Here is a 19,844-nt window from a genome sequence, read left to right on the forward strand (position 1 = left end):
GCAGGGAAGTGCCATTTCCCCCAGTATTCAAAGGGTATAGTCGCCAGAGGGATTTCGCAGCCACCTGGCCTGGAGTGAACCACAGGAGGAGAGACCTGGGGAGAAATGACTACATTCAGTTACAAAGTCCTCGTGGCTCAAAGTGAGAGGGTAACAGGCAGGGAGGCCAGGGGTCTCCAAACGGAAGAAACAGGCTGCAAGAGTCAGACATTTTTTTATCTCTCCCTTAAGTGGCAGGAGGAAACAAAACTATGTGTGTCAGATTTTTTTCCTCCTCTATACAAAATTAAAAGGAGGTTTCTCTTAAAATTCTGTGTTGCCATGACGACACCTGGTTCCACCCGAACTTCTCTCAAACTTTGAGCTAACCAATGTGGTTTTCTTACTGCTACTGCTAAGTTGCTTCAGTCGTGTCCGACTCTGTGCGACCCCATAGACAGCAGCCCACCAGGCTCCCCCATCCCTGGGATTCTCCAGGCAAGAACACCGGAGTGGGTTGCCATTTTCTTTTCCAAAGCATGAAAGTGAAAAGTGAAAGTGAAGGTGAAGTTGCTCAGTCGTGCCCGACTCTTAGCGACCCCATGGACTGCAGCCTACCAGGCTCCTCCATTCATGGGATTTTCCAGGCAAGAGTACTGGAGTGGGTTGCCATTGGTTTTCTTATGGAAATGTTTTTCTTAAGCTGCTGCTGATGCTAAGTCACTTCAGTCGTGTCCGACTCTGTGTGACCCCATAGATGGCAGCCACCAGGCTCCTCCGTCCCTGGGATTCTCCAGGCAAGAACACTGGAGTGGGTTGCCATTTCCTTCTCTAATGCATGAAAGTGAATGTGAAGTCGCTCAGTCCTGTCCGACTTCTATCGACCCCATGGACTGCAGCCCACCAGGCTCCTCCGTCCATGGGGTTTTCCAGGCAAGAGTACTGGAGTGGGGTGCCATTGCCTTATTGCATTCATTAACATTGCCTATGTTAATGAAACTATGTATTTGCTTTGGAATTTGCCTTTATTCAAAATGGTTCCACATAGGATGAACTTTTTTTCTTTTCTCAAACCTTGGGCTGATAATGGCTCAATAAACCAGCATTCATATCAATTGTTTTATGGCCGAAGAATGACACACCCCATTCCATCCTATCTCAAAAATGCATATCGTGGGACAGAGGCCTGGTGAAACTGCCTCAGCTTTGAGGTGTCTCTCTTATCTGATTAATAGCTTTCTAACAGACAAAGTCCTGAATATTCATTGGAAGGACTGATGCTGAAGCTGAAACTCCAAGACTTTGGCCACCTGATGTGAAGAGGTGACTCATTTGAAAGGACCCTGATGCTGGGAAAGATTGAAGGCGGGACGAGAAGGGGACGACAGAAGATGAGATGGCTGGATGGCATCACCGACTCGATGGACATGAGTTTGAGTGAACTCCGGGAGTTGGTGATGGACAGGGAAGCCTGGTGTGCTGCAGTCCATGGGGTCTATAGGAGTCAGACACGAATGAGCGACTGAACTGAACTGAACTGACATAAAACAGTTTGCTAAAAACTAGCAAGGGGGCGTGCTTTCTGCTCCCTTCTGATGTCTATGTCAGAAGCTTTGTCTATCTCTTTTATACTTTAATAAAACTTTATCACACGAAAAGCTCTGATGATCAAGCCTCATCACCGGCCCCAGATTGAATTCATCGCCTCTGGAGGCCAAGAATCCCGGCGTCTTTCATGGCTCAGCAACAACCTTTCAGAAGTGGCTCAGAACCACCACCCGACAGCTATGGAGGCTAGTCCTTTTACTAAGCTGCTGCCGCTGGTACGCTAAGTGGGAAAGAATTCTTAACACCAGGCCCTGTTACAGGGTCACCAGCACGACAGAGTGGCCTCCCACACAGATGCCAAGAGTGGGCTCTCAGCTCTAGTGGACACCCAGGACCAAACACATGTGACGGCGCTTTAAGACAGACATTTTAAGACAAATCCTTGAACATCCGCCGACCCCTCCCGCCCAGCATGTGCTCTGCTGACAGCTTCCAGGAGGAAGCTCTTCTGGCCGAGGATCAAGAGCAGAAATGATTTCTCTCCACTCTGGGGCAGTAAAGGCCCAACTTGGCGTGGCAGGCGCGTCTCCTGCAGCTCTCGGGCTGAGGGCTGGGAGAGAGGTGGTAAGGGGTGAGGTGGGATGGAGGGGACTGCAGTAGGAAGCCCGGGGCAGAGCTGCCCAGGGCCTAAGAAGAGCCAGACCTGTCCTCAGAACGTGGGCAGGGAGGGAAAAGCCGGAGCTTTCTTGACACTGGAAACGGGCAAGGATGAATGCGGGGCCTCCGAGGGCCGTGATGGGAGCAGCGGCGTGGGTTGGTGGGAGGGGTCCACTAACACGTCTGTGGGTAAAGGGCGCCTGCTGGGGGCCTGGTCCACCCCGCACAGCGGCAGCCTCAGGGGAGAAGGAAGCCTTCTGCCTGTGCAGGCCCCACCTGACTTATTTTTTGGACCCGGTGACTTTTCTGAATTGCCAGAGCAAATATGAAAGTGAATTTGCAGAGACAATACCAAGATAGGAGGGAACAGGACAGGGAGGTGGGTCTAGAGGAGAAGACAGTTTACTGGGAAACGTGCAACGAGGAAGCGCGACTCACCAGCTCCAGTTCCTTGTGGGCGTCCAAGGCGGTGCCTTCGCGCTCAGACCTTTCCTCCACCCTCTTCAGGATGTTCTGGGCACAGGGAGAGTCCGCACTTGGTTTCATCGCGGACAGCCGTTCCTCCGCTCCCCCCCACCCCGCATGGTGGCCTCCCCGCTGGTCCCAGCAGCCTCACATGGCTGGGACACACCCCCCGAAGAGCGCAGACATGGGGCGGGAGAACCTTCCACCGACCCGGGGGCCAAGCATTGCGCACAAGCCTTGCCTGGCTCTAAGGTGAGTCGAGGTCTCCCCCAGGACTAACTACGAGGGCCACGCCAGAGCCCCAATCTCCTTACAGCAGAGCCGAAGCAAAGGGACTGACCACGTGGCAGCAGGGAGGCGGGAAGGCAGGACCAGCAGCCCGGGGAGGGTCACCCAGGGTTGCCCGTCCCGAATCGAGCTCAACGTTTGCAGCAGCAAGAGTGGGCCTGTCATCTGAAGCTAAGTAGCAATGACCCGGAGGTTTTGTTTACTCTGGTTTTATTGAAAAAAAAAAAGTCTTTTTTCCAGTAGTTGGGTTGTTTTGAATTTCGCCTATAAATGGCAATTTTTGCATTGCTCTTCACATTTTACACGATTCCTGCCTCCCGGGTCTCCTCGTGCCCGTAATTTGGACCTGCTCTCACCCCACAGGAGGGTTGGGCACGTCTCAGCACAGTCCACCCTCTCGCCCCATCCAGGCTGCCCCACGTGGTGGCTTCAGAACAAACATCTCCAGCTACCCACACAGTGGAGGATCACCCCCACCAGGTGGACACCAGGGTGATGGGCATGCTCTTCACTCTCTCCTGAGCTCCAGACCAGACCCACCTCTGGACATCCCTCAGCTGCAGGCCCCCAGCCCACTCTGTGTGGTCACCTGCCCGTCTCTGCCCGGCAACCAAGCCAGCGACACGCAGTCAGCTCTGGCACCACCTTACCCCTCCCTTACCAAGTTGGGGGTGGTGCTCAGCAAACCGCTCCTTTAACCATCCCTAATTGCAAATCCATCTCCTAGTGGACAGTGTGGCTCAGGTCCACCTTGTCTCATTGGGATGAAACCTGGTTTAAATGCCACCTGGGTGCCAAGAGCGCCCACCCTGACTTCTCCCTTTGACTCTAAACTTGGATGTTCAACGACTCAAAGTCCTCCCAATGGTCCAACACCAAATGCTGACTTCCCCACCTCAGGAAACAGCATCATCAGTCCAGCTGCTCAAACCAAAGATTCTCCTTCCTTCTTTCTCCACGGTAGCAAGTGCAGGGCTCAGGTCACTGATGTCCCTCCAGGATGCCCCACCTCGATGCCCGCCAACCCACCTTTCTCGAATCGCTCGTGAACTTTTGCTCCCACTTCCACTCTTGCCCTCCTGCCTGGTACTCTCCACGTGGCAGCTGCTTTGAGCTCTTAACCAATGTCCACTAAAAGGAGTGACCCCCATCACAGGGGATAGAATCCAGTGCCTCAGCTGGCCCCGCAGGCCCCTGACCAGCCTCTGCCCACATCTCCACACTCACTCCCATCACGTTCCCCAGCTCACGGCCCGCCGACCCGTCTGTGGACCTTGCTGCCCCAGGACCTCTGCCTGAAAGCAGTTCCCCATCAGATGAATGGCTCCTCCCTGTCAGTCAAGTCTTTGCTTAAATGCCACTCATCTGAGAGCCCTTCCCGATCCCCACCCTGGGAGTGGGCCAGGCCGTCATCCCTATCATGTCACCCCAATTCACAGTCCTCAGCCATGACCACTTCCTGGATGTGCGTGTGTGTCTCTCTCCCCCCACCAGGATCTGGCTCTCCGGCAGCAGGGGCTGAGTCTCCCACTGCTTGGCACACAGGAGGAGCTTAATTAGGATTTGTGGAGCACATGGACTTCTCAGAAAGCCAGCAGAGACCTGGACTGACCAAAGGAAACAGGCGGCAGCTGAAGTTGGGGGGGGGGGTGGTAGGGGGAGAGAGTCGGGTACCTGGACCAACAGCTTGAGGCGCGTGATCCTCTGGAAAGGCAGGATGAGGAAGGAGGAGAGAGGCAGCCCCCTGCACTTGGGGTCCAACTCCAGCTGCGCGATCAGCTCCCGGAAGGCTGCCTTCTCCTGGCTGGGCACACAGACGAGAGCATCAGTACATGCGTGCGTGCTGAGCTGCCTGAGTTGTGTCCAACTCTATGCGTACGCATGGACTGTAGCCCACCAGGCTCCTCTGTCTGGGGATTCTCCAGGCAAGGATACTGGAGTGGGTTGCCATACCCTCCTCCAGGGGATCTTCCCGACCCAGGGATGGAACCCTCATCTCTTATGTCTCCTGCGTTGGCAGGCAGGTTCTTTACCACTAGCACCACCTGGGAAGCCCTCTCTGGCTTGTAGGAGGCATGAGTTGGAGAGGCTTCCTCCCCATGCACAGCCTCGTAGGAACCAGACAGCCCACGGGCACAGAGGATGCATCCATGCATCCATTCTTTCTCACTTTTTTTTCTCTGCAAAACAAACTGTTCATGTACAAGTCAAATAACAATAGTGACTTCACATGCCCGGCCCATGAAAACTTAGCAAAATATGTTGTGTGGGAAGGCAAAAACTCCTTGTATGGCCAAGACTATGAATCAGATGCATAATTCGACGATTTCCCCAGCAGGAAACGGGGGCAAGGTAAACCCACGTAGTGACAGGAGCAGGCGGCAGGTTGGAGACGGCTGCAGGGAGAACCTGGGCTGCTCCTGCCCGGCGGGGATGTCTCTTCTGCAGATGGGTTGGGCAGTGGAGGAGGGCAGATGCTGGCCCAGGACTGCCTGACATCAGGGACATGGCACTCAGCCCAGAGAGTCTGCTCTCACGGGCCACACCAGTGGACCCCGGGGCACTGCAATATCCAGAGTCCTCGCTTCCTGTGTGACTGTCTTCTCAATGCTTATCCTCCAAACTGGCATCCAGATTCCCTCAAATCCCCACTGCAAACCCCAAATGTCAAACCTGAGGGCTCAACCTTTAAAACACCCCCAGTGAACTGCACTGATGGAAAGACCCAGCAAAGCATCAAGTCCAGAGTCACCACCCGGAGAGTCCTTTGGGGCCCGCTGAGTGTGCTAAGAACGTATCATCGTTTAAACTGTGGTCGAAACATGGCACAGAAAATGTGAAGAACTCAAAAGAGGCAAGTTGATGAAAAACTTCTCTCAACGGAAACCCCAAGGAAGTTTACAAAGTGGGCAGATTAGTAAAATTCAAGGGCTTTGGCTGGAGAGGGCTTCCCAGGTGGTGCAGTGGTACAGAATCCACCTGCCAATGCAGGAGACGCTGGTTTGATCCCTGGGTTGGGAAGATCACCTGGAGGACGGCATGGCAACCCACTCCAGTATACTGGCCTGGAGAATCCCATGGACAGAGGAGTCTGGCGGGCTGCAGTCTATAGGGTCACAAAGAGTCGGACACGACGGAGCACACACGCAATCCAGATGCTGGAGAATCACCAAAAAGACTCCCTCCCCAATCCTTGCCTTTGTCTCTGATTCAAACCACTCTCCTGCTGTCCTGGGCCTCGAGTGGTCCTCTTGGCCTCAAGCTCCCTTTTCTAAACCTCGCAGAGCGCTGCATGGCCATCTTGACACAGGTCCAGTGGGTGCCGTGGCCAACAGTCCCGGGGTCACCATTTCCCTGGTGGCACCAAAAGCCCCAGCACATGCCAGGCTTGGATGCCGTCCCGGGAAAGCAGAGGTCCAGGGACCACAGCTCAGGGCCAGCGTCGGAGGAGGGGGCTGCCCAGGCCGCGCCTCTGCGATGATCCCGCCCCTGGCCACACTCACAGCAGCTGCTTATAGGTCCGCTCCTGGTAGGTCTGGTTGCTGACATAGGTGATGTAGACGGAGAAGTGGTCAGCGGCGTAGCGGTACACGATGTCACAGACGTCCGAGATAACGATGTTTTCCTCCATCCGGCGCTCCAGCTCCAACAGAAACCTGGGGGGAGGCGGCTGGGTTAGGGGAGCCGGGGGAGACTGAGGACACGTCCTCGCCAAACCAACATGACAGGACGGGGTCCCAGCGAGGGGGCGTGTTCTATCACATCAAGGAATTACTTGTTCAGGTTTCCTGGTAGATGATAACATTAGGAACATTTGCTAAAGAGACTTCCTCCGTACATGCGTACTGATGTGTTTATGAAGTGAGATGACGATGGGAATTAACTTTGGAATGCTCCCGTGGGTGGCGGGGTTGGGAGACGGATGGGGCCATGGGTGAATCGACATGCTGAAATGTGGGCTTGTTCTGCTGTTTCTACTTCTGCATGTTTGGGATATTCCATAATAACATAGAAACAAATACGTAAACAGATAGATACCCCTCCTGCAGCATGGGGGTGCAGTGGCAGAGGCCGAGGGGTCTCCAAGACGGCACTGGCCTCAGTCAGCTCTAGCCTCCCTGAGCCCATCTGGTGGGGGGACTGCCACAGGATCTGGGGGCCTCAAGTAGGAAGGTGGGGTGTCCATGTGCAGGGGGACCCACTCAGGAGGGTCCACGGAGAGCCACATGGGGAGCAGGGGGCTGCTGCTGCCCAAGTGCTATTTCTCATCGGAACAGGGGCGGTCAGGTCTGCTGATAAAAGCTGAGTTTTAGCTGCAAACCTCCACAGAATAAGGTGCAAATGGTAAATGGATCTCTTATCCTAACAGAATGGCTGGAGCTCTTCTTTGCAATAATCAGTCAATAGATGTCTATCCCTCCTCCACTTAAGCACATCCCATCCTTCTTGAGCCAAAATCTAAGCACAAGTCCAATCACGACTTCCACGTAACTGGAGAGGAGAAAGTGTAACTCCAGGATTGCGCTCCGACTTGCCCTCAGGGGATCTTGGGCCCTGCGTGCGCCAAGCCAGGGCCTGTGGCCTCAGAATAAAGAGCATGTCACCTGGACACCACTGTGTCCAGTGCAGGCACAGGACACACGAGCACCTGCACCGATGGGAGGGACCTGCAGGCAGCAGTTCTGTCTTGGGGGACGCAACTGGCCTTGTTGCTGGGAGGGTGGCAGATCTCTGGGTTTATGTATTTAGGTTTATCTTTTGCCTTTTCATCTTTTCATGTGAGAGTTGGACCATAAAGAAGGCTAAGCGCCGAAGAACGGACGCTTTCGAACTGCGGTGTTGGAGAAGACTCTTGAGGGTCCCTTGGACTGCAAGGAGATCCAACCAGTCCATCCTAAAGGAGACCAGTCCTGAATATTCATTGGAAGGACTGATACTGAAGCTGAAGCTCCAATGCACTGGCCACCTGATGGGAAGAGCTACCTCACTGGAAAAGACCCTGATGCTGGGAAAGCTGAGGGCAGGAGAAGGGGACGACAGAGGATGAGATGGTTGGATGGCATCACCGACTCGATGGACATGAGTTTGAGCAAGCTCCAGGAGATAGTGAAAAACAGAGAAGCCTGGTGTGCTGCAGTCCATGGGGTTGCAAAGAATCAGACATGACTTAGTGACTGAACAACAATAACAATTCAGTTATAGCTTATTACAGAAAACCCCAAACATTCAAAAGCAGAGAAGCCAGTGTAGCAGGCGTGCACCACCAGCCCCAGCCTCACCCCGGGTGAGAAGGAGGGACCGGAAGGCGCCCCACGAGGACCGGGGCGCTGGCTCACCGCTCGCTGACGGCCATGACGTCCAGCACGTTGGAGAAGAGGATGTGGGCCTCGGACGGGTGCAGGATCTTCTTCAGCCGCTCGTTCTCCATGAAGTGGGACACCAGCAGGTTCAGGCTTTTATAGTAAGAGGCCTCAGAAGTGATGAGCTCGAACATGGCCTGGGACACCGGGCAAAGAAGATGAGAGGAGGGCCAGCGGTCAGCACCCAGGGCTCACCTTTCCCCACTCTCAGACAGATGAAAGTGCAAGTCGCTCCGTCGTGTCCAACTCTTTGCGACCCCATGGGCTATACAGTCCATGGAATTCTCCAGGCCAAAATACTGGAGTGGGTAGCCTTTCCCTTCTCCAGGGGATCTTCCCAACCCAGGGATTGAACCCAGGTCTCCCACATTGCAGGCATATACTTTACCAGCTGAGCCACCAGGGAAGCCCAAGAATACTGGAGTGGGTAGCCTATCCTTTCTTCAGAGGATCTTCCTGACCCAGGAATTGAACCAAAGTCTCCTGCATTGCAGGTGGATTCTTTACCAGCTGAGCTATGAGGGAGGTCCCTCAGACAGATGCAAAGGTTTTATTTTATTTTTGGCCGCAACGCACAACTTGCAGGATCTTAGTTCCCCAAGCAGGGATCGAGTCCTCACCCTCAGCAGTGAAAGCTCCAAGTCCTGACCACTGGACCACCAGGAAATTCTCCAGATGTAAAGGTGGCCAGCACCTTTCGGAGACCTCTCGCCTGCTCACAATAGTGAATCTGGAGACGCCCTCATGTCCAAGGTCAAACACGAGAGGTCATTCGTTCTTCAGAGCTCTGACAGCTGCCAAGGGTGGTGACTCAGGACTGCTTCCTGGTGAAGAATGGGTGGGAGACTCATCCATAGAGGGAGCCCCACTTCTACGCACCCAGAAAAACGTTTAGAAGGAACCAGGTCATGATGTCAACCACAGGTGTCAACAGGGGGTGGAACTGGAGGGTGAATTTCACTCCTTTTCTTTTTTTAAAAAGTTTCTTTATTTTTTTATTTTTGGCTGTGCTGGGTCTTCAGTGCTACGCGGGCTTTCCTCTAGTTGCGTCGGGTGGCGGCTACTCTCTAGCTGCGGCGGCCAGCCTTCTCGCTGCTGCGGCTTCTCCTGATGCAGAGCACAGGCTCGAGGCAGGCGGGCTTCAGTAGTTGTGCTTCCCGGGCTCTATTGAGCACAGGCTCAATAGTTGTGGCACACGGGCTTACCTGCTCCATGGCACGTGGGATCTTCCCGGGCCAGGGATCGAACTCGTGTCTTCTGCATTGGCAGGCAAATTCTTTACCATTGAGCCACCAAGGAAGCCCTACTTTTTTCTTTTTACCCTTTCAACTGTCTGAGAACTGAAGAATGAGCATAGATTGGTTCTTTCATGGTCTGATTTTATAATGTAATCAATAAACCAATCTTCATTTTGAAGAAGAGAGAAAAAAGGGAAAGAAATCCATAATCTAATAAGCGTTTTGGAGGCAGCTTCTTCTCTATCGTGCTTATTATGTGATTATTGAGCCTATGAAACAACAAACTCACTGGACCTCTGTTCCCTCATGTATCGTCTGTGAAGCAGGGTGGCAGTGCCAGCTCACCCTCCTCCTTCACGCACAAGCAAACTCAGGACCCTTCCTGAGGCCACCCTGGGGCCACCCTCACCTTCCTCCCCACCCCCATCTCCCTCTGCTGTTTATCAACCTAGCATGGGTTCAGGTCGCACTGTGGCCACCTGGCAGGAACGGTCTAGTGGGGTGAATTGTGACCACCTTTCCAAAGCTGTGGGGTTTCCCCAGTGGCTCGGTGGTAAAGTATCCACCTGCCAATGCAGGAGACATGGATTTGATCCCTGGATCGGGAAGATCCCCTGGAGAAGGAAATGGCAACCCACTCCAGTATTCTTGCCTGGGAAATTCCATGGACAGAGGAGCCTGGTGGGCTATACAGTGCATGGGTTTGCAGACTCAGACATGACTGAGCAACTAAACAACTCCTCCATACCTGGGTCTACATCCCACCCTCTAGCATCTGCAAATGGGAACCTGTTTGGCAAAAGGGTCTTTGCCCATTAAGTTATGGATGTCAAGGTGAGGAGACCATCCTGGATTGAGGTCTAAATCCAATGACAGTGTCCTTGTAGGAGAGATGCAGAGAGAGACACACAGGGAAGAAGGCCAGGTGAGGACCCAGGCAGAGACGGGAGCGGTGCTGCCCCAAGTCCAGGGACACCCGGGGCCACCAGGAGCGGAAGAGGCGGAACCTGCCGACGGTCGATTTCAGGCTTCTGGCCTCTGCAACTGGGGGAGAGTTAATTACCATCCAGTTTGTGGTCATTTGTTACAGCAGCCCCAGGGAAATAAACAGACAGACAAAGGAGGGCTGGAGCCAGGAGAGCGATGAACTCCAGGGGCCCTGGTCCCCTCCCAGTGTCCCGACCGCCCCCCATGTCTCAGGCCTCCATCCTCCCCACTGGCTGGAACTCTGATCCAGGGTTCAAGACTCTGGCAATGAACACTAGTGCTCCCAGGGACGGGAGGGACGCTGGAAGGAAGGGAGGCAGGCAGGGAGAGGGAGGGAGGACCAGCATATTCTCCAGACACACAAGGCACTTTCCCACTTCATGCTCTCTGCCCGCCCCTGCCCCCCGCCCCCAGGAAGGGCACATGGAAGGTCCCATTTTACTAAAGGAAACAGACGCAGAGTTAAGTAATGCCCCCAAAGTTACCGCTGGAGGGTGCAAGACTCAACCCAAGGGTTTTCCAAGTTCTGGACTCTGCCCCTGACTACCCACCCCTGCTGACTTAGACGCAGACAAGGCTGGGGATCCAGTGGGGTCTGCAGGCAGCCTGCTGGGCAGCTACTCTGCTGCCTCCATGCAAAGCTCAGACAAAGAGTCGACCTGGCAAAGTGCTTTAAAATAAGCGACATATCTTCAAGTTGGGCATGCCTAACAGCATAAATGGGATCTGGCCATGGCACTAGTGGTAAACAACCCACCTGCCAGTGCAGGGGACGTAAGAAACGAGGGTTCGATCCCTGGGTTGGGAAGATCCCCTGGAGGAGGGCATGGCAACCCACGCCAGTGCCTGGAGAATCCCATGGACAGAGGAGCCTGGTGGGCTACGATCCACAGGGTCGCAGAGTCGGACACGACTGAAGCGACTTAGCCCAGCATTGCTGAGCAACAGCCTAAACCTGCCCAGCACCAATGAGAAAGTTCACACACACACACACATCACTGCAGGGTGGCCCACCAGTGACAGGCCTGGGCCACCAGCAGAGGAGAACCCTGCCTCCCCCCACCCCAGTGTCTGCCGCACACCAATGTGATGAGGCGATGAAACGAGCCTGCAGCCTCTCTGTCCCCACGTCACACGTGCTCAGTCTGCTGAAAGATTTGAAACCACACTCAGCACGTCCCGCTGGTCTCGCCCGCATCTGAGCCGAGGCCCTGGCACGGAAGGCCCCACCCTCTGCTCTGCCAGCGTCCACCAAGCCCTGCCCGGCAAGGCTGCACTGGGCAGGAAGTTCCCAGAAGTGCCTCTGTTACAGGGGCTGAAACAAATCACTTTTCCTGCTGCTAAATTTAAGTTTCTTAAGAAAATGTCAAGCCATTAGAGCTTGCTAATTCTAAGCAAATATAACCGAAAATAAAAAACAACCCAAACCAAGACAGATGAGTGCTGCAGATACCAAGAGAGGAAAAGGACACCAGTTCCAGGGTGAGCCCCTCAGATAAGGTGTGTTTCCCTGAGCGACGCTCCTGAGGCACACCTCGGGTCGCAGGTGGGAAAGGTCCCAGATTGCCGACAGCATCCTCGTCCTGATCCCCTGGAGGACACGGGGCCGGAGGCCGCTGGGCAGAGGCAGGCGGGTCTTTCAGCCGCTGACACGACGCGGGCGTTGGGCTGAATCACTGTTAATTGATACCGGCTGTGCCCATTCACCGCAAGCTCACCCCCTCTTTCTCTGCTTATAGGGCGATTAGTCATCTGTGGATTTTAGTTTTCCAGGGTGTTTGTCTTTATTTTATATGTCAGATTATTTGCCACATCAATATGGTTGTCTTTTCCTCATCAATATTATTTTCATCCTCAGTCATTCAAGCCTTTGAATGGGCGTGTGGAGTTGACAGGGATCCAGGCCCTGCTCATTTATTTACTCATCCATCCACTCATCCATTCATTCACTCATCCACTCATTCATTCATTCACTCATTCATCCATTCACTCATTCACCATTCAATCTTCCATTCATCTCATTCATCCACTATTTCACTTATTCAATCATTCATCCACTCATTCCTTCATCCACTCATTCCTTCATTCAGTCATTCATCCATTCATTCATTCATTTATCCATCCACTCATTCATTCATCCATCAACTCATTCGTTTGTCCACTCATTCATTCATTCATCCAGCCACTCATCCATTCACTCATTCATCCACTATTCAGTCATTCAATCTTCCATTCATCTTCTCATCCATCCATCCATCCATTCACTCATTTGATCATCATCCACTCATTCATTTGTCCATTCATTCACTCATCCACTCATTCATTCACTCGTCCATGAACTGGTCCAGGCCCCCAGCACTCCTCTGTGAACCCTATGGACTCCCCTGCTGCCTTGCACACTTCCTGAGGACCTCCCTGGTGGCCAAGTGGTTAAGACTCCAATGCAGGGGACATGGGTTCCATCTCTGGTCGGGGAACTTAAATCCCACATGCCACAGGGAAATGAAGCCCTCGCGGCAACTACTGAGCCCATGTGCTCTAGAGCCCTCATGCCACAGCTGAGAGAAGCCCACACCACAGCTAGAGAAGCCTGCATGCCACAAAGGAGACCCAAGTGCTGCAACTAAGACCCGAAGCAGCCGAATAGATTAAAAAAAAAAAACGCACCGGGGAGAAAAAGACTGAGTTGCAAGAACTGCTGACCACTCCCCGATGCCCCTTTGCCAGTTTGGGCATCACTTTCTGTCCAAACCCAGGAAACTCTTGGCCGTGTTTCTCTCTTAGTCATCACTGTCCTGTCTGAGACACGTCAACGGGTGTGACACTTCACTGATAAACAGTGGCCATAAATGTCCTGTTCTCTCACCTTGTTTATGCAGCGTTGTCAGAGATAAAACACCAGCGAGCAAAGGATAGTAACAGCTGCTGCCTGTCCAGCTCCTACCCTGTGCCTGGTGTCCTGCTGGGGACCTCCAATGTGTCACCTCCCTCGGTCCTCACTACAACCCTGGAGATCCCCCGACAGTTCCCCCAATGTGGCTGAGGGTGCCAGAGAGCTTGTGAGTGGCAAAACCAAGGTTCACACCTCATCCTTTGGATCTCAGGGCCCTGTGCCTGGACTGCCCTGCCAGGGACACCCTTCCACACACACATGCCCAGGCTTTCCCGAGAGCCCATAGGTCGGCGGTGGTACCGGGCCACTGCCCCAGCTCCTTGCAAGTTGACGTGATGTCACTTGTGTAGAAGCTCCCTCCTTCCCACCCTTGATTATCAGCTCCTTCCGGCTAATTGTCTTTTTATCTTTACATGGTGCTTTCAAGTGGGTGCATGCATGTGCGTGGTAAGTCGCTTCAGTCGTGTCTGACTCTGTGTGACCCAATGGATTGTAGTCCGCCAGACTCCTCTGTCTAATTCTCCAGGCAAGAATACTGGAGTGGGTTGCCGTGCCCTCTTCCAGGGGATCTTCCCAACCCGGGGAGCGAACCTGGGTCTCCTGCCTTGCAAGCAGTCTCTTTACCGACTGAGCCACCAGGGAATCCCTTTCAGGCAGGTGCTTGAGACAGTTGGTTAAGGGAGAACCTCTAAAGCAGCTCTCAGATGGGAACCAGGCCTGGCATCGAGGGATGGGTCTTACCCCTGGACTGCACACAGCTCACAACTTCCACCCGAAGGCTCGGCTCCCAGACCCCTCCTCCTCGAGGCCGTGGGGCCTCTGTTCCCAAGGGTGCCATTAGCTGTGCCCACCGTTCATCCTCCTTTCCTGGCTCCAGCCGGACTGCACGCCCGATGGCCCGTCTCCTCTACCAGGTGGCTTCCTGCAAGGCCTGGCCCCGGTCAGCACACAGGAGACTGCATGCGTTTGCTGCGCACCTACTAGGAGCTGTGGGCCCTGGGGATCCTAAGAGGACCAAGACCTGATCCCTGCCCCCGGGGGGTGGCCAGCTCAGGAAGCCACCCTGCTGGGGGCTGGGGTCAGTGACGCCGTCTGCCCTCCCCAGCTCACTCGTTCCACAGACACGTGCCCAGAGCCCCCTCCAGGTAGAGTATGGGCTCAGTGCTGGCGACACAGAGGGACACACACACTGGGCACAGCCAGTGGCAGCTCTGCAGGGATGTCCACAGTGACTGGGGGGCTTCACCCTGGCAGGCGACGGGGGAGGCAGGCAGCCAGAGACAGCAGGCTTCCGGAAGGGGCTGTCAGAGTCAAAGAACCGATAAGAGTTAGCCGGGCAAGAAAAGGAGGGGGGACAGGTGTACCCCAATGTTCATCACAGCACTGTTTACAACAGCCAGGACATGGAAGTAACCTAGATGTCCATCAGCAGACGAATGGATAAGGAAGCTGTGGTACATATACACAGTGGAGTATTACTCAGCTACTAAAAAGAATGCATTTGAATCCATTCTAATGAGGTGGATGAAACTGGAGCCTATTATACAGAGTGATGCGAAGAGTTGACTCACTGGAAAAGACCCTGATGCTAGGAGGGACTAGGGGCTGGAGAAGGGGACGACAGAGGATGAGATGGCTGGATGGCATCACTGACTCAATGGACATGAATTCGAGTGAACTCTGGGAGTTGGTGATGGACACGGAGGCCTGGCGTGCTGTGATTCTTGGGGTCGCAAACAGTCAGACACGACTGAGCGACTGAACTGAACTGAACTGATACAGAGTGAAGTAAGACAGAAAGAAAAACACCAATACAGTATATTAACACATATATATGGAATTTAGAAAGATGGTAACAATGACCCTATATGCAAGACAGCAAAAGAGACACAGATATAAATAACAGACTTTTGGACTTTGTGGGAGAAGGTGAGGGTGGGATGATTTAAGAGAATAGCATTAAAACATGCATATTATCATATGCAAAATAGATCACCAGTCCAGGTTCGATGCATGAGGGGAAAAAAAAAAAGAGGGCGAAGTCCCACATATCTCAGCCTGACTCCATGACCACATGTTTGTGAAAATGCAGATTCCCAGGCGCCTCCCCAGAGCCACACATAACCTGTCCTTCAAGAAGTTCCCCAGGTGGTTCTGAGGCATGGCAGAGTCTGAGACCCCGGTGTCAGGGCTGGGGCGTCCCTCAGCTCCAGAGCCTCCCCGTGTACCTTTCTTTCTCACGTGTCACCTGAGTGCTAAGCGCTGGGCACCTGCCTGATACCTGACTTCCCTGCAGTGCTGCTTCCTGGAGGGTGGGGAGAGGTGGAGAGAAAGCTGTCTGAGGCCAGCCCTGCCCTCTGCTTTGGGCCTTGAGTCCTGCCGCTGCCAGCCACGGCCATCCTGGGTGGATTCGTGTCCTCCCTCTGCCAGGCCTTGCTTCCTGCGTGATCCGACTGTCCAGGCACAAAGCTGTGCCCGCTTCTGCGGCTAGAAGAGTAATGCAAACCCCAGAGGCACTAGGGGGGACAAGAACGACCGAAAAGGCTCGCAGTTAAGAAGCGGCCCTTAGAGCATCTCTTTTCATTCTTGACTAATGACGATGCAGCTGGATTTCAGAGCCCAGGCCAAGTCCTGATGCAGCGTGGTCTCTAGTCTGTGCGGGAAATGCAAGGAGGGCCGCCATGGGGGCCATGGGGGCCATGGGGCCTCGGTGTCACCCTGGGCGCTGACAGCTACGCCCCCTCGCTGTGGGATAGAGGGTCACACATCAAGTGCGAGTTACCCGCAGGCCCGGGGGGCCTGGTGCCCCCACACTAACCAGCTGCCCAGACCCAAGCCTTGGCAAGCTCACACACCTCACAAGCCGATTGTTAGGTTTTTCTCAAGATGGCTCGAGTAATAGGGTAGCTTACCAAAAAGTACCATAACAGATACAGATTTGAAAAGACACGTGCCAGAGAAGAGGCTCAGCCTCATTCACAACAAGACAAATGCACAGGAAAATCACAACGCAGTATCATTTATGTCCAGCTCACTGGTCAAGATAAACTCATCGGATGTTGTACCTTCCTGGTGAGAGGGAGCCAGCACCTTCACACACACCTGAAGTGTGCAGACAGCCTGGTGATAAGGTCTCAAAATTTCAAAAGTATATAACCTTTCACCCAACAGTTTCACTTAGCAACTCCTACAGTACGCCATTGTATAGATCTGTCTTTTATTATTATGCTGCTGCTAAGTCGCTTCAGTCGTGTCCGACTCTGTGCGACCCCATAGATGGCAGCCCACCAGGCTCCTCTGTCCCTGGGATTCTCCAGGCAAGAACACTGGAGTGGGTTGCCATTTCCTTCTCCAATGCATGAAAGTGAAAAGTGAAAGTGAAGTCGCTCAGTCAAGTCTGACTCTTCGCGACCCCATGGACTGCAGCCTACCAGGCTCCTCCGCCCATGGCATTTTCCAGGCAAGAGTACTGGAGTGGGGTGCCATTGCCTTCTCCCTTTATTATTACAAATAATGGTGTAATGAACATCTGGGATACACAGCATTTCTAATCGCAGATGTCCATCAACAGGGGACTGGTTGAATCAATTATGGAATATCATAAGCAGTAGAGCTCCATAAAGCTTAAAAAAAAAAAAAGAAAGAAAAGAAAAAAAAAAAAGGGACCTCTCTTTGGGCTGGTCTGGAAATACTGTCAAAACATTTTGGCGCATTGGATAAGAATCTGCCTACCAATGCAGGGGACATGGGTTTGATCCCTGGTCTGGGAAGATTCAGCACGTCACAGGGTAACTAAGCCCGCGTGCCACACGCACTGAGCTGGTGTGCCCAGCGCTTGCGCTCTGCAACAGAGAAGCCACCACGGTGAGAAGCTCAAGCTCCGCAACTAGAGAGGAGACCCCGCTTGCTGCAACTGGAGAAAGCCCGTGAAGAGCAATGAAGACCCCAGCGCAACCAAATATAAATAAAATTAATAAATTAAACAAACCCATTTTGCTAAGTTAAAAAAATAAGCAAGACATACACAATGTACATAGAGCATATCATTTGTGTAACACACACAGACACTGGCCCCAAGGGCCAGGGGTTAGAAGGGGAGGCTTTCTTCACCATAATTCTGTTTGCTCTGTTTGAAATGTATATCAAGTGCGTAAGTTATTTATCCAACAGATTTATTTTAAAAATGCTAAATGGTAACATCACTTTGTTAACATAGGTATGTGCGTGCTCAGTCACTTCAGTCCTGTCCAACTCTTTGTGACCCCATTGTAGCCCACCAGGCTCCTCTGTCCATGGATTCTCCAGGCAAGAATACTGGAGTGGGTTGCCATGCCCTCCTCCAGGGGAGCTTCCCAACCCAGAAATTGAATCAGTGTTTCTTATGTTTCCTGCAGTCCCAGGCAGGTTCTTTACCACTAGCAGAACCTGGAAAGCCCCAAATAAGTATAAATGCTTGCAATATCTGATGTTTTGGGTGATGGCTACTGTCCATCTTAAAGCATGGGACAATTTGGGACTAATTTGCCGAACTGTTTGGGATTTATCCTACGGAGACAAATATATGATTCAATGAAGGTTGGTAAATAAAACAACCACGACTTAATTTTCTGATAGAAGTATATCATTAAAAAGCACGAGCAGTTTCCTAGTCAAATGGACAGTCTTCTTTGGGAGGCGGGGTGGAAATGAAAGTATATTTAAGTTCTAAATTGTAAAGTGAAAGTGAAAGTGAAGTTGCTCAGTCGTGTCCGACTCTTTGCAACCCCATGGACTGTAGCCTACCAGGCTCCTTAGTCCATGGAATTTTCCAGGCAAGAATACTGGAGTGGGCAGCCATTTCCTTCTCCAGGGCATCTTCCCAACCCAGGGATTGAACCTGGGTCTCCCGCATTGTAGGTAGATGCTTTGCTGTCTGAGCCACCAGGGAAGTTGTAAAAACAGGTTGAAAAGCAACAAAAACACAACTCTGATTTCAGAGGCTGATCAGACCCAGACTGTGAGTCCTACCCAAACTGGCTAGCTCCCTGGGAAGTCCCCTCCCACCTTGTTCCCAGGGGAATGGAACTGGGAAGCTAGTTGAGACACGTATGGGCGGTGCCACACCAGTGCCAGCCTGGGCGTGAGTGCGCAGCCTTGTTTCCATGGAGATGCTCGAAATATCATGCCCTGCTCAATTTTTTGAGCTCTGCACAGCCAGTCCCCCAAGATCACTGGGACTTCGTCTTTATCTGGTCTGGGGACACAACCCACACCAGGGACAGGGGCAACTTCTCCACGGGGTGGTGCAGGAGCAGGACCCCAGCTTCTCCTTCATTTCTCAGGACACTGGTGCCAGGTGTGGCAAAAGTCAACGCAGTGACCGTCCCCGCCTCTCCCATTTGAACACCCGACCCTCCGTCAGCGGCCTTCTTCTTAAGTTTGTGATTTGAATATTTGTCTAGTTATTTTCTCAAACCATCACGTTCTCAATCAGTAATTGAGAAACCATCCCAAACAGGAGGGTGGGAACCAAGAGCTTCAGAGTTAAGTTAAAAAACAAAAAGTAAACCCAGGAAATCCTACACGACAGCTAAGAGAACATGTTCCAATGTCAGCTGCCTGACTTTTATACTTTAAAGAGGAGGAGGGGAAACACACAATTTTATTCTTAAATCCCGATTCTTTCAGGGACCAATTGAGACTCAGACCGACCAAAAGGCCACCATTCTGGGGTATTTTCCTCGTGTGAACGGGAGTTTGCCAGGACCTGCTGCTTTTGTAGCTAAAGAAAGAGATGCTCCAACAACAGATTGAGCTGCCAGAACGAGTTGCCTGACTTGCCTTGATAAATGAAAAGATGACCTGATGCAGAAGTCTCTTATTTGGAACATAAAATCTGAAGATCTCAGTGTTGTGTCCATTGCCAGATGTTAAATAGAAACTCACATTAAGCTCTTTAACACAAATAAGAGAAGTCAGTCCATAAAGACTCAGAGCAAAATGCACTGAAGCTCGCATGCCTGTGTTCTTCACTACTGCCTGGGACCACGGTTACTCTTACGTCATCCTAACTTACTTAAATATTTTTGGTCCGAGCCTTTGAAAATGACAAAAATATCTTTATTTTCTATGCCCACTCTAGTATACATGTAATGTTCGATCCTGCCTTTAAAAAATAGTACGTCATGAATATTCACCTATTCTCTGAAAGCATGCTTTTTAATGTTTGTGTCTTTGCATAGCTGTACAGTCTTTAAAATAAAAATTGCCCTATTGGTGGGTATTTAGGATTCTTCCTCCATCCCTCCCTAGTTTTTGCTTGAAGGGACAGCCTAATAAATATTTGTGTACCTTTCTGATTATTTTTCAAGATAAATTTCTAGTAACAGAAACACTAGGCAGTGTACAAACACGTTCTTGTAAGGAGACTGGTACAAATATTGCTCTCTC

At 52.3% G+C, this 19,844-nt stretch overlaps 1 protein-coding gene across 1 annotated transcript in view; it reads right to left on the reverse strand.

Moving 5' to 3' along the window:
* NGEF (neuronal guanine nucleotide exchange factor) overlaps positions 1-19,844 on the reverse strand; it is a 48,991-nt gene that overhangs the window by 7,137 nt on the left and 22,010 nt on the right. The window contains exons 4-7 of the mRNA XM_055587027.1: positions 8,274-8,434; positions 6,441-6,593; positions 4,612-4,741; positions 2,623-2,697 (exon numbers count right to left, since the gene is read on the reverse strand). Of these exons, the coding sequence (XP_055443002.1) occupies positions 2,623-2,697; positions 4,612-4,741; positions 6,441-6,593; positions 8,274-8,434 (519 nt within the window). The remainder of the gene's footprint in view (positions 1-2,622; positions 2,698-4,611; positions 4,742-6,440; positions 6,594-8,273; positions 8,435-19,844) is intronic.

This window comes from Bubalus kerabau, chromosome 6 (assembly GCF_029407905.1).
Source record: "Bubalus kerabau isolate K-KA32 ecotype Philippines breed swamp buffalo chromosome 6, PCC_UOA_SB_1v2, whole genome shotgun sequence".
Lineage (NCBI taxonomy): Eukaryota > Metazoa > Chordata > Mammalia > Artiodactyla > Bovidae > Bubalus > Bubalus kerabau.